Source organism: Melanerpes formicivorus, unplaced genomic scaffold (genome assembly GCF_026170545.1).
Source record: "Melanerpes formicivorus ecotype bairdi unplaced genomic scaffold, bMelFor1.0.p_v2 SCAF_91, whole genome shotgun sequence".
Lineage (NCBI taxonomy): Eukaryota > Metazoa > Chordata > Aves > Piciformes > Picidae > Melanerpes > Melanerpes formicivorus.
In genome coordinates, this window is record NW_027142443.1 from 1,436,061 (window position 1) to 1,457,491 (window position 21,431).

Consider the following 21,431-nt stretch of genomic DNA (forward strand, 5'->3'; position numbering starts at 1 on the left):
GACAAGAGGAAACAGCCTCAGGTTGTGCCAGGGGAGGTTCAAGTTGGATATTAGGAACAATTCCTTCCCAGCAAGGGTCCTCAGGCCCTGTCCCAGGCTGCCCAGGGAGGTGATGGAGTCCCCACCCCTGGAGATGTTTGAAGGCTGCCTGTATGTGGTGCTGAGGGATGTGGTGCAGTGGCAGTGGCTGAGCAGCAGTGGTGGATTGTGAACTTCGTGTCGGTGTTGGACTGGATGGTTTCATAGTTTCATAGTTTCATTCAGGGTTGGAAGGGACCACAAGGATCATCTAGTTCCAACCCCCCTGCCATGGGCAGGGACACCCCACACTAGATCAGGCTGGACAGAGCCTCATCCAGCCTGCTCTTAAACACCCCCAGGGACAGGGCCTCGACCACCTCCCCGGACAACCCATTCCAGGGTTTCACCACTCTCATGGTGAAGAACCTCCTCCTCACATCCAGCCTGAATCTCCCCACCTCCAGCTTCACTCCATTCCCCCTAGTCCTATCACTACCTGATATCCTGAGAAGTCCTTCCCCTGCCTTCCTGTAGGCCCCCTTCAGATACTGGAAGGCGACAATTAGGTCACCTCGGAGCCTTCTCTTCTGCAGACTGTACAGCCCCAACTCCTTCAGTCTGTCCTCATAGGAGAGGTGCTCCAGCCCTCTGATCATCCTTGTGGCCCTTCCAACCTCAGCAGTTCTGTGGTTCTATCTTTCTGTGATTGTGTGAAATTGTCCTTCAGTGGAGAAAGTAAAACAGGAGAGAGGGAATGCTGCTGCCAGCTGCCCAGTGCCAGCCTGATGAGTTACAGCAGACCCTGTGCCAGAGGGGCACCCATGCCGAAGGGGAACCAAGCATGCTCCAGGTGGGCCACGCTCTGGCAGCTGCCCAGCAAGCCCCACAGGGATCAGCTGTGCTGCTGCTCCAGGTGCAACAGCCAGGGCCAGACCCTTTGCCACACATAGCTGCAGCACCAAGGCAGGGACCTGCTGGTACCTGCTGAGAACAGGGAGCTGCATCCTGGCTGGACCTCTGCAGCCTGAGTGGAGCGCTGCAGGAACCTGGCCCTGGTCCTGCCTTCCCCCAGCTCCTCAGGCGTGTGCCACGGGACGGATAACTCCTGGTAATTACAGCTCCAACAGTTTCTTCTTCAGGGCTCCTCAGTCAGCTTAACGAGGGGAGAAGTTGCCAGGTGTTAATTACTGTCATTAGCAGCTCCTAGGGTTCGCTTCTCCTGGTCTCGGCACCCTGTGATTAGAGCAGGGGGGGAAAGGCAGGGCCGGGCAGCAGCTCGCAGGTGTTGCTGTTGCGGTTACCCAAGGAAGCTTTCCTCTCCACAGGATGAATACAAACCTGACAAAGACCTCTCAGAAGTGGATCTGAAGAATGCCATCCGTGTGCACCACGCCTTAGCCACCAAAGCCTCTGACTACAGCAAAAAGTCCAACGTGCTCAAGCTGAAGACAGCTGACTGGAGAGTCTTCCTCTTCCAGGCTCCGTGAGTACCAGCACAGCATGCAGAGACCAGCTGAACCTCCTGAGGCTCAGCGAAAGCAAGGGCAGGGCCCAGCACCTGGGCTGGAACAGTCCTCGCTATCAGTGCAGGCTGGGGGAGGAGGGGATAGAAAGCAGCCCTGGGGAAAAAGACTTGGGGTGCTGGTGGGGGAGAGGCTGGGAAGGAGCAGGCAGTGTGAGCTTATAACACGGAAGGCCAATGGCAGCCTGGGCTGCATCCAAAGCAGCCTGGCCAGAGCTGGAGAGAGAGGATCCTGCCCCTCTGCTCTGGGGAGACCTCACCTGCAGGGCTGTGTCCAGCTCTGGGGCCCCCAACACAGGAAGGACCTGGACCTGATGGAGAGGGTCCAGAGGAGTTGGAGCAGCTCTGCTATGGGGACAGGCTGAGGGAGCTGGGGGTGTTCAGCCTGGAGAAGAAAAGGCTCCAGGGAGATCTCAGAGCAGCCTGCCAGTACCTGAAGGGGCTACAAGAAGGCTGCAGAGGGACTGTTCCCAAAGGCCTGCAGGGACAGCACCAGGGGCAATGACTTCAAACCAGAGCAGAGCAGATTGAGATTGGATGTGAGGAACAAGTTCTGCACCAGGAGGCTGCTGGAACACTGCAGCAGGTTGCCCAGGGAGGTGGCTGGGCCCCATGCCTGGAGGTATTCCAGGTGAGTCTGGACAGGGCCCTGGGCAACCTGCTCTGGTGGAGGATGTCCCTGCTGACTGCAGGGGGCTGGACTGGGTGTGCTTTGGAGGTCCCTTCCAGCCTAGAGCATTCTATGGCAGGCAGCCTGACCTCCAGCCACTGCCAGACTCCCTCTGCCTGGCTAGAGCAGCACAGGCAGGAGGGGACAAACCTGGAGGGAGCAAGGTGCTGAGCAGGAGGACTGAGGGTGAGGCCTGGAGGGCTTTTCAAAGGTCCTGCTGAGGGGGTCTCAGGTCTGCCTGTCCCTCCTGGGAGCTGTGTGTCAGTACTGGAGGGTTTCTGCTGTGTCACCAAGGTGGGCTGGGCAGGATGGGATGGGTTCCAAAGAGCTGAGTAAAGGACCGACCTTGCTAACCTCTACTGGAAGAAGAACAATCTGTGTGATGGACATCTGTATGGAATTGCAGAACTGCTGGGCCCTCTCCTCAGCTTTTGATGGGGAAACCATGTAGAGCTCATGAAGAAGCCTCCCCAGCCAGGCTGTGTCTTCTTTCTTCCTCAGGCACTGCAGAGGGAAGTAGCTCAGGTAGTGTCAAACCTGATGGAGTCATCCTCTGCCTGGGGCTTCTCTCATCTCCTGCTGAGACAGGGCTCATCCTGAGCTACTGAAGTCAGGCCTGACATCCAGATTTGTGAAGTGGAAACCCACTTGAAGGCTGTGGGGAGCAGTGCCTGAGAGGTCTAGTGAGGGACCCTGGGCAGTGTCCCATCAATGGCACAAGCAAGGGATCCACTCTGCTCCCTGGGACCTCTGCTCTGTGGCTTCTGCTCTCCAAGGTTATCTTTGGCTCTTGCTTCCTCCCCCAGCTCCTCAGGGGCTGCAGTCAGAGGTGCCACAGAAGGCAGGGCTGCCAGGCCTTCAGGAAGATAACAGCCCTGAAGTCACTAAGGCAGTGTGGAGGAGCAAGCCAGCCAGGGTTCTCCTCTGCTCACAGCCCAGGGTGGCACCAAAGGGCTCCAAAGCAAGGCCACGATGGCCCTCCTGAAAGAGGCTGCCTCCAGGGCTTCTGTGAGCTGGCTGGCCCAGGGTCAGGAGCATTTACAGACACCCCCCCTCCCCTCTGCCTTCTTCCACAACAGGAGTAAAGAAGAGATGCTGTCCTGGATCCTGAGGATCAACCTTGTTGCTGCCATTTTCTCTGCCCCAGCTTTCCCAGCTGCCATCTGCTCCATGAAGAAGTTCTGCCGCCCGCTCTTGCCCTCGTCCATGACCAAGCTGTGCCAGGTAACCTGGGAGAGAAGGAGCAATGGAGGGGTGCCCACCACCCAGCCAGCCCTTCAGCCCAGACTGAGCCCACCCACAGCTCCTGCCTGACAGACTCAGCCAGGAGCTCAGGACTGGAGTGGGTGCCTTGGGCAGTCTGAGGCCAGTCCTGGTGCCCAGCCAAAGTGTGGCTGTGGAGCAGCCCTGGGCACTCCAGCAGCTTGGCTCTGGCTTGTTGATTGCTCTCTGCTCATCATATCCCAGCACCTCTCTGCTGCTGCAGTTGAAGCAGCTGATGCTGCTGAGCCAGGCAGCCAGCTGCAGCCCTAGTTTATCTCATAACATGGCACTCAGAAGTGGCACCTTGCCACAGGTGAAGGAGGAGTCTGAGTCCCACTAGATGGAGAGGGTTTTCTGGAAGCAGGGAGCTGTGCTGCACCAGATCAAGGCTGACTAAGGCTCAGTCAACCAAGAGCAAGGGGCATCTGCCATCCCAGGAGCAGCGTTTGTTTGTGCTGTCCAAGGAAAGCCCAAAGAGGAGACGCACACTGCCAGCAGTGCCCAGCAAAGGAAAGCACAGCCTGGAGTGTCAGTGCAGAGACACAGCTGCTGCCTGCTGACCTAGGTGTGGCCAGGTGTCCCCTTCCTCAGAGCCCAGATGGGGAGGGGGCCATGGTTTAATGGCTGATGGCAGGGCTGGATGGTTTTAGAGGTCTTCCAGCTGAGATGCTCTGATCTCAAAGAAGAGAGGAAGAGGAGCAGCTCTGGGGCACTGCTGGCTCTGCTTGGCTGCTCAAGGCTGCAGAGCATTTTGTGCTTCTGATGCTAGGGGAGCCCAGGTGCCAAGGCAAACCACTGCTGGCACTGGCAGTGCAAGAGAGGAGATCTTGTTCAGATACCTGTGCCTCACCTGCTCCTCACCAGCCAGGTGTGCCAGCATGCTGCAGAGCTTTGGCTGCAGCACAGCTGCCATCCTTGCAGGGGCAGATGCAGGCAGGCAGTGCACAGGGAGCTGTACTCCTGCCTCTGCACCCCTGACACTCTTCTCTCTGCAGGAGGAGCAGCTGAGGTCTCATGAAAATAAGATGAAGCAGATTGCAGATGAATTAGCAGAGCATAAATTACATCCTGTGGAGAAGAGCCTCAAGTCAAAAGAGGCTGAGGAGTACAGACTCAAGGAGCATTACCTAATATTTGAGGTAAAGGAACCTCCATCTTTTCTCTGGTAAATGATAACTTGCCTGATTGAGGAGACCTAAGGACCCCAGGGTGGATGCTGTGAGCCTGGGAGAGCCTGAGAGGAGAGAGAAGGATGAGGGTTCATGGGCTGGGTGGGTGTCTAGGGACAGCAGCAAGCCTCACTGCTGTGCACTGAAGCTACAAATAGGAAACCACAGACACCTCCTCCCCTCTGTGAGTCCTGACTAGAGGAGGGAACAACCAAGGAGAGAAAGAAAATCCTCCTCTGCTGTGTGAAATTTCCTCAGGTCCCAGGCAGGGAAGTGGTTCAGGTCTGGCTGTGCTCCAGCCCTCAGCAGTGGAAGTAAAAACCTAAGGGAGTCCCTGGGAGCATTGACCTCATTCTGCTGCAGTGATGTGTGTAAGAGAAGCCTAGAGCAGAGTGGCAGACCCTCTGAGGGTGCATGCAGCTAAGTGTGGTAGCCCTCTGCAAGGTCTAAGAAGCATTTGGTGTTTGGAGGAGCAGGGTAGCTGTTGCAGAGAGAGCTGAGCAGGAGGTGTGATTGCTGCCACAGAACCACTGGAATGGGTGGGAAAGGACTGCTGGAGGCTTCTAGTCCTGCTTCAGGTGATGCCTGCTGCCAGGCAATGCTGAGTGCCTCCTTTTGGGGGAAATTTAGGCATGATGGAATGGAATGGAAACGGAATAGAATAGAATTAACCAGGTTGGAAAAGACCTTTGAGATCATCGAGTCCAACCTATCATCCAACACCATCTAATCAACTAAACCATGGCACCAAGCACCCCATCCAGTCTCTTCCTAAACACCTCCAGTGATGGTGACTCCACCACCTCCCTGGGCAGCACATCCCAATGGCCAATCTCTCTTTCTATGAAGAACTTCTTCCTAACATCCAGCCTGAACCTCCCCTGGCACAGCTCTGCTATGGGGACAGGCTGAGGGAGCTGGGGGTGTTCAGCCTGGAGAAGAAAAGGCTCCAGGGAGATCTCAGAGCAGCCTGCCAGTACCTGAAGGGGCTACAAGAAGGCTGCAGAGGGACTGTTCCCAAAGGCCTGCAGGGACAGCACCAGGGGCAATGGCTTCAAACCAGAGCAGAGCAGATTGAGATTGGATGTGAGGAACAAGTTCTGCACCAGGAGGCTGCTGGAGCTCTGCAACAGGTTGCCCAGGGAGGTGGTTGGGGTCCATCCCTGGAGCTATTCCAGGTGAGGCTGGACAGGGCTCTGGGCAACCTCCTCTGGTGGAGGATGTCCCTGCTGAGTGCAGGGGGTTGGACTGGGTGAGCTTTGGAGGTCCCTTCCAGCCCAGACCTAGTGGCTGTGCTGCCCAGGTGTGCCGTGGCCTGTCCTTGCTGCCAGGCTCTCTGTTGCCTCTCTCCCTGCAGAAGAGTCGCTATGAGACCTACATCAGCCTGCTGTACATGAAGATCAAAGCAGGGACCGATGACCTGGAGAGGATTGAGAGCAGCTTCCTGAAGGTGGAGGCTGAGGAGTTGGCTCTGCGCAAGACGCACTCCAGCCCCTCGCTGAGCCAGGGCCACGCGCCCGGCCCCAGGGGCGACAAGGACCTCTTGGAGCACAACACCTAATGAGGCCCCGCGGACGGGGGTGGCGCCACGGTGTTCTGCGCTCCTGGGCTGCATCGATGAGCACAATTTAACCTAGGAACTGCCCGAGAGAGCCCCAGCTGCGTGCGGTGGTGGCTGCTCTAGTGACAGAACAGCAGAGCTTTGGCCGGCACGCTCTGGCCTCACACACGCCGGCTCCTCTCCATCCCCGGCACCGCCTCTGGCTTTCCCTTCCCTCCTGCTGCAGCCTGCACAGCCAGGAGCTGCCTTGGCTCTCCATCAGCCAGGTTGCTTTTTTCTCCACCTCCTCCTCTCCCCGGATTCCCCCACCAGTTGCTGTCCTCAGTTCCCTGCCGTGCAGGAAGCCCAGCCCAGAGGGTGGTCTGTGGCACCAGCAGCGTTCCAAAGAAGGGCACAGATGGCAAGGAGAGTGGCGGCTTGTGACAGGATGGGTGGCAGGCAGCAGCTGAGCAAGAGGCGCCTTCAGCAGGGTGTGTGGGGATGTCACCTGCCCGTGGCAGGAGAGGCCTCTGTCACCTCCTCCTTGTTATCTCTATATATAGATATATATATACATAGGAATATATCTAAATGACTATATATAGAAGGGAAGTGGAGTGGGAGTTTTTAACCTCAGTGTGCAGGTGAAGGCGAGCTGCTTGGAGAAGACACTGGAGCCCAGGGAGGGTCTGCCCAGCCCCAGGATGGTTGGCAACATGCAGTAGCCTCTGTATCTTTTCTTTTCGCCCTGGGGTGGGGGGGTGGGGGCTGGGGGGTGCTTGGTTGTGGTTTGGTTTGGGTTTTCCCTCCCCCCTCCTTTTTTTTATGTTCACTTGACCAGAAGTCCCACCTGGCTCTGCTGTCAGCCATCAGCCTCCTGTTCCTGCTCGGTCAGACTGTCCTGGTGGCTGCTGGAGTCAGCATCCACCGCTTTGGCTTTTGGAGGCCCATCTGGAGCTTCAGCTGCAGCTGAGCCTGGGTGTGGAGGGCCCATGGATGCAGCTTCTCTTGCAGCTGGCCAGGCTGTGCTGCTTCCTGTGGGGAATTGTGTTCCTGTTCCTTTTCTGCTGTCTGTGCTCCAAGGATTTGCTGTTGTGCTAGAAGTGACTCCCCCTGCATTTCCATGGCCTCTCCTCCCACCCTTTATTTATTTATGCCACTCTTTGCTTTGCTCCTTGGGCTCAGGTTGCTTTTCTGTCCCCCTAAGGTGCATTCACAGGAATCAAGTTCCAGCTTTGCAGGATCTTGTAGCTGCTAATTCCAGTTCATTCCTTGGTTAGATTGTTTGGCACCCCCTGGCATCTGAGAGCCTCTGGGACCGCTGTTTTCTGTGAGGGTTCCTGACCACCCCAAAACCTCTGCCCCAACTTTGTCACCTCTTCTTTGATCTGTTTCTTTGTACAGTTTGATAGTTGATTTGAAATGATGCACTAAGAACCATGTTAAAAAAATTAAATAAACCCAACCAAACAAAACCCCACAACCCCAACCAACCAACCAACCTGGGACCAGGAGAACAATAAAGCTGAATCTGTTGGTAAAACAGAATTGGTCTGAAGCACAGCTCCACCCTGTGCTGGCTTAGCCCCCGACTGCACAGCTCCAGTTGTTGACACAGCTCACAGAATGGCAACATGGCCCTCAGAGGTCATCCTCTCTCATCTAGGCTCAGTTGCTCGTGCAGCCTGGCCTTGGACACCCCCCAGCCTGCCTGGGCAGCCTGTGTCAGAGTCTCACCACCCTCACAGTGAAGAACTTCTTGCTCAGCTCCAGGCTAACCCTGCTCTGCCTCAGCTTCAAACCATTGCCCCTTGGCCTGTTTCCAGACACCCTCATCAAAAGTCACTCTGCAGCCTTCCTGTAGGATCCCTCCAGGTCCTGGAAGGCAGCTCTTGGGTCCCCTTGAAGTCTTCTCCTCTCCAGGCTGAACACCCCCAGCTCCCTCAGCCTGTGCTCACAGCAGAGGTGCTCCAGCCCTTGCAGCATCTTTGTGGCCTCCTCTGGATTCACTCCAGCAGCTCTGTGCCCTTCTGCTGGGGACACCAGAGCTGGAGGCAGGATTGCAGGTGAGGTCTCAGCAGAGCAGAGTCAAGGAGCAGAATCCCCTCTCTAACCCCCCCTACGCCCCCACAATGGAAGCCAGGTTCCTGTGGCCAGCCAGCACCAGCAAAGTGCAAAGCCTGCCCGGTGCCCAGAGCACCAGCCCAACCACCCCACTGGGTGCTGGCACCACTGCTCTGCCCAGGCCTTGGGTGGACAACTCAGCACTGCAGCAGGTGTGTGCAGATGGCTGCTTTGGGAGCACAGGCAGGGAGCTTCAACTGCCTGGTATGTGCCAGCACTGTGTGCCCAGCACTGCGTGCCCAGCACTGCGTGCCCAGCACTGCCCAGTGTGTGCCAGCACTGTGTGCCCAGCACTGCGTGCCCAGCACTGCCTGGTGTGTGCCAGCACTGTGTGCCCAGCACTGTGTGCCCAGCACTGCATGCCCAGCACTGCCCGGTGTGTGCCAGCACTGTGTGCCCAGCACTGTGTGCCAGCACTGCCCGGTGTGTGCCAGCACTGTGTGCCCAGCACTGCGTGCCCAGCACTGCCCAGTGTGTGCCAGCACTGTGTGCCCAGCAGTGTGTGCCCAGCACTGTGTGCCCAGCACTGCATGCCCAGCACTGCCCAGCGTGTACCAGCACTGTGTGCCCAGCACTGTGTGCCCAGCACTGCCCGGTGTGTGCCAGCACTGTGTGCCCAGCACTTTGTGCCCAGCACTGTGTGCCCAGCACTGTGTGCCCAGCACTGCGTGCCCAGCACTGCCCAGTGTGTGCCAGCACTGTGTGCCCAGCAGTGTGTGCCCAGCACTGCCCAGTGTGTGCCAGCACTGTGCCCAGCACTGTGTGCCCAGCACTGCATGCCCAGCACTGCCCGGTGTGTGCCAGCACTGTGTGCCCAGCACTGTGTGCCCAGCACTGCCCGGTGTGTGCCAGCACTGTGTGCCAGCACTGTGTGCCCAGCACTGCCTGGTGTGTGCCAGCACTGTGTGCCAGCACTGTGTGCCCAGCACTGCCCGGTGTGTGCCAGCACTGTGTGCCCAGCACTTTGTGCCCAGCACTGCCCGGTGTGTGCCAGCACTGTGTGCCCAGCACTGCATGCCCAGCACTGCCCGGTGTGTGCCAGCACTGTGTGCCCAGCACTGCCCGGTGTGTGCCCAGCACTGTCTGCCCAGCACTGCCTGGTGTGTGCCAGTATTGTGTGCCCAGCACTGCCCGGTGTGTGCCAGCACTGTGTGCCAGCACTGTGTGCCCAGCACTGCCCGGTGTGTGCCAGCACTGTGTGCCCAGCACTGCCTGGTGTGTGCCAGCACTGTGTGCCAGCACTGTGTGCCCAGCACTGCCCGGTGTGTACCAGCACTGTGTGCCCAGCACTGCCTGGTGTGTGCCAGCACTGTGTGCCAGCACTGTGTGCCCAGCACTGCCCGGTGTGTACCAGCACTGTGTGCCCAGCACTGCCTGGTGTGTGCCAGCACTGTGTGCCAGCACTGTGTGCCCAGCACTGCCTGGTGTGTACCAGCACTGTGTGCCCAGCACTGTGTGCCCAGCACTGCCTGGTGTGTGCCAGCACTGTGTGCCCAGCACTGCCTGGTGTGTGCCAGTATTGTGTGCCCAGCACTGCCCGGTGTGTGCCAGCACTGTGTACCAGCACTGTGTGCCCAGCACTGCCTGGTGTGTGCCAGCACTGTGTGCCCAGCACTGCCTGGTGTGTGCCAGTATTGTGTGCCCAGCACTGCCCGGTGTGTGCCAGCACTGTGTGCCAGCACTGTGTGCCCAGCACTGCCCGGTGTGTGCCAGCACTGTGTGCCCAGCACTGCCTGGTGTGTGCCAGCACTGTGTGCCAGCACTGTGTGCCCAGCACTGCCCGGTGTGTACCAGCACTGTGTGCCCAGCACTGCCTGGTGTGTGCCAGCACTGTGTGCCAGCACTGTGTGCCCAGCACTGCCTGGTGTGTACCAGCACTGTGTGCCCAGCACTGTGTGCCCAGCACTGCCTGGTGTGTGCCAGTATTGTGTGCCCAGCACTGCCCGGTGTGTGCCAGCACTGTGTACCAGCACTGTGTGCCCAGCACTGCCTGGTGTGTGCCAGCACTGTGTGCCCAGCACTGCCTGGTGTGTGCCAGTATTGTGTGCCCAGCACTGCCCGGTGTGTGCCAGCACTGTGTGCCAGCACTGTGTGCCCAGCACTGCCCGGTGTGTGCCAGCACTGTGTGCCCAGCACTGTGTGCCAGCACTGCCTGGTGTGTGCCAGCACTGTGTGCCCAGCACTGTGTGCCCAGCACTGCCCGGTGTGTGCCAGCACTGCCTGTTGTGTGCCAGCACTGTGTGCCCAGCACTGCCCGGTGTGTGCCAGCACTGTGTGCCCAGCACTGTGTGCCCAGCACTGCCTGGTGTGTGCCAGCACTGTGTACCAGCACTGTGTGCCAGCACTGCCCGGTGTGTCCCAGCACTGTGTGCCCAGCACTGCCCGGTGTGTGCCAGCACTGTGTGCCAGCACTGTGTGCCCAGCACTTTGTGCCCAGCACTGCCCGGTGTGTCCCAGCACTGTGTGCCCAGCACTGCCCGGTGTGTGCCAGCACTGCGTGCCCAGCACTTTGTGCCCAGCACTGCCCGGTGTGTGCCAGCACTGTGTGCCAGCACTGTGTGCCCAGCACTGCATGCCCAGCACTTTGTGCCCAGCACTGCCTGGTGTGTGCCAGCACTGTGTGCCAGCACTGTGTGCCCAGCACTGCCCGGTGTGTACCAGCACTGTGTGCCCAGCACTGCCTGGTGTGTGCCAGCACTGCGTGCCCAGCACTTTGTGCCCAGCACTGCCCGGTGTGTGCCAGCACTGTGTGCCAGCACTGTGTGCCCAGCACTGCCCGGTGTGTGCCAGCACTGTGCCCAGCACTGCGTGCCCAGCACTTTGTGCCCAGCACTGCCCGGTGTGTGCCAGCACTGTGTGCCCAGCACTGCATGCCCAGCACTTTGTGCCCAGCACTGCCTGGTGTGTGCCAGCACTGTGTGCCAGCACTGTGTGCCCAGCACTGCCCGGTGTGTACCAGCACTGTGTGCCCAGCACTGCCTGGTGTGTGCCAGCACTGCGTGCCCAGCACTTTGTGCCCAGCACTGCCCGGTGTGTGCCAGCACTGTGTGCCAGCACTGTGTGCCCAGCACTGCCCGGTGTGTGCCAGCACTGTGTGCCCAGCACTGCGTGCCCAGCACTTTGTGCCCAGCACTGCCCGGTGTGTGCCAGCACTGGGTGCCCAGCACTGCATGCCCAGCACTGCCTGGTGTGTGCCAGCACTGTGTGCCCAGCACTGCATGCCCAGCACTGCCCGGTGTGTGCTAGCGCTGTGTGCCCAGCACTTTGTGCCCAGCACTGCCCAGTGTGTGCCAGCACTGCGTGCCCAGCACTTTGTGCCCAGCACTGCCCGGTGTGTGCCAGCACTGTGTGCCCAGCACTGCGTGCCCAGCACTTTGTGCCCAGCACTGCCTGGTGTGTGCCAGCACTGTGTGCCCAGCACTGTGTGCCCAGCACTGCCCGGTGTGTGCCAGCACTGTGTGCCCAGCACTGTGTGCCCAGCACTGCGTGCCCAGCACTGCCCGGTGTGTACCAGCACTGTGTGCCCAGCACTGCCTGGTGTGTGCCAGCACTGTGTGCCCAGCACTGTGTGCCCAGCACTGCCCGGTGTGTGCCAGCACTGTGTGCCCAGCACTGTGTGCCCAGCACTGCCCGGTGTGTGCCAGCTCTGTGTGCCCAGCACTTTGTGCCCAGCACTGCCCGGTGTGTGCCAGCACTGTGTGCCCAGCACTGCATGCCCAGCACTGCCTGGTGTGTGCCAGCACTGTGTGCCCAGCACTGCATGCCCAGCACTGCCCGGTGTGTGCCAGCACTGTGTGCCCAGCACTGTGTGCCCAGCACTGCCCGGTGTGTGCCAGCACTGTGTGCCCAGCACTGTGTGCCCAGCACTGCCCGGTGTGTGCCAGCACTGTGTGCCCAGCACTGTGTGCCCAGCACTGCCCTGTGTGTGCTAGCGCTGTGTGCCCAGCACTGCCTGGTGTGTGCCAGCATTGTGTGCCCAGCACTGCCCGGTGTGTGCCAGCACTGTGTGCCCCCCTGCAGCCAGGAGTTAGTGGGAGGAGCAGAGTGCCACTGGGGTGTGGAGCGCTTGTGGGAGGGTTTCCTAGTGGAGATGCTGAGGCTGACTGGGTGCCAGGGCTGCTTCCCCAGGGCTCCAGGTGCTTTGCTGTGTCAGGTGCTGTGCACTGAAGGCCTCAAAAGATGCTGTACTCACACCAGCCATCTGGTGCCCAGCCTCACAGGGTGGCAATCCAAGGGCCCTGGGGCCCTGACTCCTGCTTTCCAAAATCTCTGGGAATGTTTTGTACCTTGGCCTGTCCCTTCTGGCCATCCCCAGCAGGGACACAGGATCACAGAGCTACAGAAACATTGGGGTTGGGAGAGCCCTCCAAGATCATCCAGTCCAACCAGCAACCCAACCCCACCATGGCCAACAAACCAAGTGCCATGGCCACAGGGTTCCGGAACACCTCCAGGCATGGGGACTCCACCACCTCCCTGGGCAGCCTGTGCCAGTCCCTGACCACTCTGGCAGCAAAGACATTTTTCCTCATCTGAAGCCTGAGCCTCCCCTGGCAGCCCTGCTGCTGCTGGTTCTGAATGACCTTCCTGCCACACCTCTTTGCCACCCCAAAGCCAGGGTCTGATTGTCCTCTCCTACTTGCATCACCTCATGTGTGTCAGCCGAGCAAGTCCCTCTGCTCTGGGAAGGGAGGAGAGCTGGCAGGAGGCTCAGGTGGCTCCCCCAGCCTGTGGCAACTGCTGTGAAATGTTTTCAGCCAAAGCCCAGGGACAGCAGGAAATGAGGGGTCTAAAATTAAAGCAGCAAGGCCAAAGGGGAGTGATGAATGCCTCCTCCAGAGGCAACTGGAGAGCAAACTGAAGTGCTGTAGATGCCTCCAAGTACAGAGCACAGTGATGGCACTCCGGGGGCCCACTGAGCAAGACGTCAGTGGTCTAGCTGCCAGGGCTCTGAGCTTGCAGGGCCTGGGCAGACACAGAGCAGATCACAGGTCCCTGCAAACCATGTCCACAAGAAGGACCTGGAGCTGCTGGAGAGGATCCAGAGGAGGCCACCAAGATGATTAGAGGTCTGGAGAGCCTCCCCTGTAGGGACAGGCTGGGAGAGTCAGGGCAGTCCAGCCTGCAGAAGAGAAGGCTCCAGGGCCTTAGAGCAGCCTTCCAGTACCTGAAGGAGCTCCAGGAGAGCTGGGGAGGGACTTTGGACAAGGGCTGGGAGTGCCAGGATGAGGGACAATGGTTTGAAACTGGAGCAGGGCAGATTTAGGTTGGACATTAGGAAGAAATTCTTGGTAGTGAGGCTGGGGAGACACTGGAACAGGTTGCCCAGGGAGGCTGTGGATTCCCCCTCCTTGGAGGTGTTCAAGGCCAGACAACCTGGGCTGGTAGGAAGTGTCCCTGCCCATGGCAGGGAGTTGGAATTGGATGATCTTGAAGGTCCCTTCCAACCCAAACTATCCTAAGGAGTACTGCAACATGTCCCTGCACAGGACAGCACTGGACCAACCCATGGCCCCTTTCTGAGGGACCCAGCAAGGCAGGGTGATGCCTGATAAGGACCAGCTGCACTGAGCACACTCCAGATTTGGCTGCCCCATCACTCTTCAGCCCAATCCTCCCCAGAGCAGGACAGCCGAAGGCTCAGGAGCTATAACCTTCTCGTAATGCAGATGCTGCTATGCCAGCCTCAGGTGGGCATCTCACTGTGGAAATTGGACCATCAGGACCTAAGTCCCCTTTAAGTGATCAGGCAGGTAACAAAGAAGATGTTCTAAACGAGGCAGCTGTCTCTGGCTGCCCTGGCCTTGCAGATAAGGAAGCAGAGATGAACCTGGGTAGTGAAAGAATGTCTGCTTGTGAAGCTGCAGTTCTTCCATCCCTGCCCATATATTACAGCAGCCTTTTGGGGGGTATATAAACACTCTCAGAGCACAGAATCACACAGAATCACCAAGGTTGGAAGAGACCTCAAGAGATCACCAAGTCTAACCTGTCACCACAGACCTCATGACTAAACCATGGCACCAAGTGCCACATCCAATCCCCTCTTGAATACCTCCAGGGATGGGGACTCCACCACTTCCCTGGGCAGCACATTCCAATGGCGAATTACTCTCTCTGTGGAGAACTTTCTCCTCACCTCCAGCCTAAACCTGCCCTGGCACAGCTTGAGACTGTGTCCTCTTGTTCTGGTGCTGGTTGCCTGCGAGAAGAGACCAACCCCCACCTGGCTACAACCTCCCTTCAGGTAGTTGTAGACAGCAATGTGTTAGTGAAGTGTCTTCGTGTCTTCAATCTGTGTCTAACTGCCATGTCATCTCACAGCCTCACCAGGCAGGGTGACTGGGTGGCTCTGGGCACCTGAACCCCACCCCTTCTCTCTCTTCCATGTGGCTGATTTCCCCAGGGAGCCTCACCCTTGCTGAGTGCCCACATGCAACCCTTTCAGGGGATCAGGTAGTCTGCCCATTCCTGTGCAGCTCACCGTGCTCCAGGAGCTGGGGTGGGGGGCAATGGCAAGTCACAACCTGCCCTGAGAGCAAGTGTGGGAGTTTGAGGCTATGCCTTGAAAATTTTGTTACAGATTTCAAGCAAAAAAGTAGAAAAATGTAAATAAATAACTATTAGGTGGGAAAATAAAGACAATTCTAAACTATTCCATTGGAGAGGTATCTACTGTAAGACTGGTTGGACCAAAATAATTGGGGGGGCTCTCTCCTCTCCTCTCCTTTCCGAACCTCTCCTCTCCTCTCCGAACCTCTCCGAACCTCTCCGAACCTCTCCGAACCTCTCCTCTCTGAACCTCTCCGAACCTCTCCGAACTTCTCCTCTCCGAACCTCTCCTCTCCTCTCCAAACCTCTCCTCTCATCTCCGAACCTCTCATCTCCGAACCTCTCCTCTCCGAACCTCTCCGAACCTCTCCTCTCCGAACCTCTCCTCTCCAAACCTCTCCTCTCCTCTCCTCTCCTCTCCTCTCCTCTCCTCTCCTCTCCTCTCCTCTCCTCTCCTCTCCTCTCCGAACCTCTCTGAACCTCTCCTCTCCTCTCCGAACCTCTCCTCTCCAAACCTCTCCTCTCCGAACCTCTCCTCTCCGAACCTCTCCTCTCCTCTCCGAACCTCTCCTCTCCTCTCCGAACCTCTCCTCTCCGAACCTCTCCGAACCTCTCTGAACCTCTCCGAACCTCTCCTCTCCAAACCTCTCCTCTCCTCACCTCTCCTCTCCAAACCTCTCCTCTCCTCCCCAAACCTAACCTCTCCTCTCCTTCCCTGCTCTTCTTGGCCAGGGTTCTGGTGGTGTTTGTTAGTTGTAAATCCCTCTAACTATTGTAACTCCTGGACGTGTTGTACATATTCATTGCATTCCATTATAGATTGTAGTTCTGTCTGTACTTACAGCTTGTATTTGCTCCCAGCTGAGCTGCTCTGGCAAAGTTAATGTTGGAGAGTGGGGGGGAATGTCAACCCCCCGCAGCAAGGAAAGGGTGGAGAGCTCTGTGGTGCTGCTGCTTTCACTCAACCAGGGTCGGGGCTGTGCAGGAGCTGGGTTACAAGGTTACATGAGGAATATCATGTAATCCCTAGCTCTGCACATCTTAGAACTCTCTGGCACAGTGCTGCTGGCTCATGTGGGCCATACTGCAGAGTCCTGCATCCTGTGCCCTGTGGGAAATCAGTGCTCAGGTGCCTTCTGGTCTGGCTGCAGTGCCCACAGCACATGTGCTGGATGTCAGGGGTGGTCTGTGTCTCACTCAGCTCAAGCCAAAAGCAGTGGGCATCCTGGGCGTGTTGGAGCAGCAGCAGCCCAGGCTGAGGGGGTGCCTAGCCTGGCCTTCAGCAGCCCTGTGAGGAGCAGGGACTTGTGGATCTGTGTATTGCTCTGGGCTGGCTCAGAGAAGTGTGTAGCAGATCCCTTTCCTGCTGGGTGACTGCAGCTGGGGCTTTTGGCCACCTCTCCACCCCCTGAGCAGGAACGAGGCAGCGGGCTCTGAGCTGGGCTGAGCCATGGCTGCAACCTCATGAACCCCCTGTAAATGCATCATATAGGGGCTAGCCATGGAAGAGCTGAAGAAGGCGCCTGTTCTTTGGGTGAGCAGATGCCAAATGGCAGCACAGCAGCTTCACAGCTGGACCCAGGGTATCTGCACTCTTCTGCAAAAGTCACTGGCATCAGTGCCAGCCCGTGAAGTGTGTGCCAAGCATCTTGGCCTTTATTGGCACAACAGGAAGCTGCCACAGGTGAGGTGAAGGGGGAATCTCCTGGTCTGCAGGTGGGGAAGGGATGGCAGCCCCCAAAGAGATGCATGGGTAACATCCCCTCACTTCAGTGAGCCTCCAACCCTGAGCCCTGTGGTGAAGGTGAAACGCCAAGGCAGGTAAAAACCCACCCACCTTTGGTCTCTATGGTCACAAAGCTGTTCGTGGAACCACAGCATCATTCCTACAAGGAGAGGCTGAAAGAACTGAGACTGTTCAACCTGGAGAAGAAAAGGCTCATCAGGACCTTATTCATGTACATGAATACTTGATGGGAGACAATGTCAAAGAAGACTGAGACAGACTCTTGTGGGCAGTGTCCAGTGATGGCACAAGAGGCAATGAGCACATATTAAAAAGTAAGAAATTCAGTCTGAGCCCAAGAAGACTCTGTCGTTGTTGTTGTTTTGAGGGTGACCAAGCACTGGGAGAGATTGCCCAGAGAGGCTGTGGTGTCACCATCCCTGGAGACATTCACAGAATTGATATGGCTGGAAGTGACCTCAAAGCTCATCGAGTTTAGGGTCAATCTTAAACCATGTCCCTAAGCACCAGGCCCACAGCTGCTGGAACACTCCCAGGGATGCTGATTCCAGCACTGCCCTGGGCAGCCTCTTCCAATGTCTGAGAGCCCTTCCAGGGCAGAAAGATTTCCTGAGTTCCAGCCTCAGCCTTCCCTGGGGCAGCTTGGAATCATTCCCTCTGCTCCTGCCCCTTGCCACCAAGGAGCAGAGGCTGCCCCCTCCTCATTCCCACCTCCCTTCAGGGAGCTGCAGAGAGCAACAAGGCCTCTCTTCAGCCTGCTCTTCTCCAGCCTGAACACCTCCTCATAGCCTAGGGACTCCAGGCCCTTCTCCAGCCTGGCTGCCCTGCTCTGGACAGGCTCCAGCCCCTCAATGTCCTTCCTGCGGGGAGGGCCCAGAGCTGAGCATGGCACTCCAGGTGTGGCCCCTGGCCAACTGGCTCTGGGTAAACTGGTTGAGCAGTTGGGAGTTGGTAGACCTCCAGCAGTTAATTCTGACCTCCCCCATCCTGTGATGTGCCTATTCACAGCTCCCCACCGGCCCCTCAGACCGCCTGAGATCAACGCAGCCCACGGCTTGTTCCTTCTTATTTTATTTATCATGTAAAAAATGTTCAAGTGTTCAACAGTCGAAGAGTTCTGACATTCAGAGCAAACTTGGACAATCATCTCATGACAAAGGAGCAGAGTTGTCTACCAGACCCCAGCAGGGTGAGGAAGAGAAGGGTTTAGTTACTTTATTGCTAAAAGTTAAATGGAATACACTGTCAGTTGTTGTTATTATCTTCTCAGTCACAGCTTCACCATGCATCCAATCTACAGTATCTGAAATGCAAAGGACATGCAGGAGTAAAAATACCAAAAGAAAAGAAGTCAGGCTACAATGTAAACAGGGTCTGCTGCGGAGAACTGGGGAGCCAGGGGCACTTCCGCGGGGGATGCTCCACTGCCCGCACTCGCGGGACTGGGTCTGTGCCACGGAGCCGAGGGTCACAGCTGCTCCGGCTCGCTCAGCAGCAGTGTGTCCCTCCCCGCCGAGCCGCCAGTGTGACAAGTGTCTGCACGGGGCAGGGCAGGGCACGGCACACCCTGCCCCCTCTTCTGCCCCACCCGGCCATGCCCAGCCAGCGCAAGGGACTCCTGCCAGCCCCTGGGACAGCACGGCTGGCAGCTGCCTGGCAGTGTCCAGGCTGAGCCACGGCTGCGCTGCACCACCGGGTCACCCTCCAGCAGCACCTGAAGCACAGCCCAGCCAGGCACTGGGGGGACGTGGCAGCCCCATGGCACTGTGGCACCGCCGCGAGACTGTGGTTATGCTGCTGGGTCCCAGCACGGCACTGGTGCAGCAGTGCAGCCCTGGGGCACTGCAGCCTAGTGGAGACCATGCTGGTGAGACCACCATACTGCCAGGGCACCGTGCCCCTGCCGTGGCTGGCTTCAGTGGACTGGATTCGACCCTGCCTAGCTGAGTATTGCTGCACCAGCGGGTGTCTGCCTTGCCTGACCACAGACCTGTGCCACCCCACCTTTAGACCCACAGAAGCAGTGGCCACAGGCTGAGAGCTTTACTGTAGGGTCTGCTGCTGCACCATTTGGATTCCCCTTCTGACCCACAGAGCCTGCTGCTGCTGCTTCTCCTGGTGGCAGCACAAAGAGGAGTATTTGACAGGGCAAGACAGATCCCCTTTCCAGGGCAAGGCAGACCTTCTTTCTTCCCAGGGCAAGGCAGATCCTCTTCCCAGGGCAAGGCAGACCCCTTTCTAGGGAACGACAGACCGCTTTCCACACAATGGAAATGCTCCCACTCAGGTCCCGGATGTGTGTTTAAACAATGCCTTAAAGAATAAGATCATTGGTAGCAGGGCGGGGTGGGGGGGCGAGGTGGCGAGGCTGCTTTCTCCCGAGCACCCTTGGTGAACAGGTTGCCTCCCAAAGAAACCAAACCAAACCAACCAACCAATCAAAACTAATCCATGACCTTAAAAATGCTACTGAAACAGAATCCTCGGCATGAATCCCAGCACTAGCGTACAGCAAAAAGGCACCACGAGAGTTTTGTTTTCTAGTTTTGTTTCTTTTTGAAGTAGTCAAAAGTTGGCCCACTTTTTTTTTTTTTTTGTGTGTGTGTGTCTGTGTTTTAACGTTATTGTTTGTTTTCTTCTTCTTTTTCTTTTTTTTTTAGTGTTTTCTTTTTTTTTCTTTTCCTTTATTTTCTTGGAAGCTGTAAATCAAGACTTACATATAAATAGAGAATCCCTATAAAAAAGAGTCATTGTCGGTAGCTATTGTAAGACAACTTTTGCTAAAATGAAAAATAAAACTTTTTTTTTTATTTTATTTTATAATTTTTTTGTTGTTTGGGTTTTTTGGTGGTTTTTTTTTTTCTTTCTTTCTTTGTCCCGCCCCTCCCTTCCCCTCCCCCCCCTTTTATATAAAATAAAAATATTTATTTTTGTTTTGTTTGTGGTTTTTGTTGTTGTTGTTTTGTGTGTGTGTGTGTGTGTGTTTTGTTTTGTCTCGTCTCCCTCCTCAGCCTTCTCCATGCAGGTTCTGTCTGCGGGGCGCTCAAGGTCTGGAAGGTGCCTTAGAGAGGGTCCGGGTCGGGTTTGGCCATGGTGTGCGCCTGGCCGCCGCGCCCGCCCTCGCCGTGGGCGCTGTGCCTGCGGCAGGCGTAGTGAGTCCGGCCCTCGCCTGGCCGGTGTGGCGGCGGCGGCGACTCCGTGTGTGCCGCCTCAGTGTTCTGAGCGCCGAGGAACGGGGTGCTCTCGGCCACCAGCTCCTCGTCAGACTCGCTGTAAGAGGCGCTGCTGAAGGAGAAGGAGTCCCGCACGGCCCTGGCCCTGTGGGGGATGTGCCCATTCAGTTTGGACTTTTTCCACCGCCTGTTGCTGCTGGCTGTTTTCTTTGGCTGCTCTAGCGCAGTGATGTACTCCTGCGTCGTCTCATACTCGTCGTCCTCCGTGATGCGGAAGGGGCTGGAGGGCAGGCTGCCCATGCTGTCGTTCAGGTAGGTCTTCCTTTGGTAGTAGCTGTCGTAACGCTGCGCATCCTGGCAGGGGAGCTGGTAGCGCCGCAGAAGGGGCTGCTGTTCCTCCACGCGGAAGCTGATGGGGGCCGCCGGCGGCAGGGACACGGCGTGCGCAGAGTTGGGAGAGGTGATCTCGAAGGTGGGCACCTGCGTGGCCATCGAGTAGTGGAAGTCGACGGGCGACAGGCGTGCTGGGGTGGTCAGTGCTGACACGTACCTGCAGACAGAGACACCTCCTGTGGACACGGCACCACCCCTCAGCCTCCAGCTGCACCTTCGCTCCGCTCCGCGCCCGCCGCAGCCACTCCCAAGGCCTCCAGAGCACCTGGTGCTGCAGCTCAGCATCTCCTGGGGAACCAGGGGGAGGGACCTGCAGCACTGTGCTGAGGGACAGGGAGCTACTGGCTCCAGCAGGTGCCTGTGCACCATGCACCATGTGCCCCAGGACCGCCTCTCTCATGAAACTGGGAGAGCAATTCCCACCCTGCAGTCTCTCCCAGCAGGCTAAGCCAAGACTCTCCTGCCTGCCAGCTGCATGCCAGCTGCTTTCTCTTCCCTCCAGACTTGTCTGGCTTGTCTCTGAGGAAGGTGCCCAAAACACCTTCACAGTGCTCAGGCGACAGGTGGGGAAAGCCTGGGAATGGCTTCCTCTGACTCAGCAAGAATCTTGGGTCTCAAAAGGCACCTCTTGTTTTCCTCTACTGAAGTGAAAACACCAGGGTGGCAGTTCAGACCTGGCCTGGGCCCTCTCCAAACAGCCCTTCCTCTGGCATCAGCCCTTGCTAAGGAGCAGATCTGGCTTCCTCTCAATACCTGACTGGTGTCTCCACTCCTTTCAGGCTGCCCAGGCTCCCTTGGCTCATCTGCTGCCTTTTCACCTGCATGAGAGGTGGCTGCACAAGCTGGGCCAGCCTGCCTGTGTGGACTGGGGACAACAACGAGAGGGCAGGAGGTGCTGCTTTTCTTTCTGTGCCTCTATCCCCACTCTTTTGAAGTGTAACTGCCCCAAAACGGGCACATGGGCATCAAGGGTCACCCGTGGTTGCCCACAATGGGCTGGAGCCAGGGCAGAGGTGTCCTTCTCCACCATGAGGAACCAGATCCAAGAACAGGCCAACTGTTGCTGCCTTGCACTGGCTGGTGGCATTTCAGGACTGCAGTCATGCTCCTCAGAAGAGGTCATGCAAAGCCCTGTCTGCAGGCTTTGCCCACATACACCACCCCACCACTTCACTGAGGACTCATATCTCTTCCCCGTATGCCTAGGGGCCAGACTCTCTTTGAGCTGCCAGCACAACCAGCTGCCCAGGATGTGCT

At 57.6% G+C, this 21,431-nt stretch overlaps 2 protein-coding genes across 9 annotated transcripts in view; one reads left to right on the top strand and one right to left on the bottom strand.

Moving 5' to 3' along the window:
- Positions 1–6,957, top strand: part of PSD2 (pleckstrin and Sec7 domain containing 2) — an 81,016-nt gene extending 74,059 nt beyond the window's left edge. For 2 of the 3 annotated variants that reach the window (XM_068165645.1, XM_068165646.1), the window contains 4 exons: positions 1,347–1,504; positions 3,293–3,437; positions 4,472–4,615; positions 6,003–6,957. In XM_068165645.1, the coding sequence (XP_068021746.1) occupies positions 1,347–1,504; positions 3,293–3,437; positions 4,472–4,615; positions 6,003–6,206 (651 nt within the window). In that variant the 3' untranslated portion in view covers positions 6,207–6,957. The remainder of the gene's footprint in view (positions 1–1,346; positions 1,505–3,292; positions 3,438–4,471; positions 4,616–6,002) is intronic. The other variant, XM_068165647.1, reaches the window with a different exon arrangement.
- Positions 6,958–17,663: 10,706 nt separating this feature from the next.
- The window catches only part of NRG2 (neuregulin 2), a 228,914-nt gene continuing 225,146 nt past the window's right edge, over positions 17,664–21,431 (bottom strand). For all 6 annotated transcript variants that reach the window (XM_068165701.1, XM_068165698.1, XM_068165696.1 and 3 more), the window contains one exon: positions 17,664–20,331. In XM_068165701.1, coding sequence (XP_068021802.1) covers positions 19,671–20,331 — 661 coding nt within the window. In that variant the 3' untranslated portion in view covers positions 17,664–19,670. The remainder of the gene's footprint in view (positions 20,332–21,431) is intronic.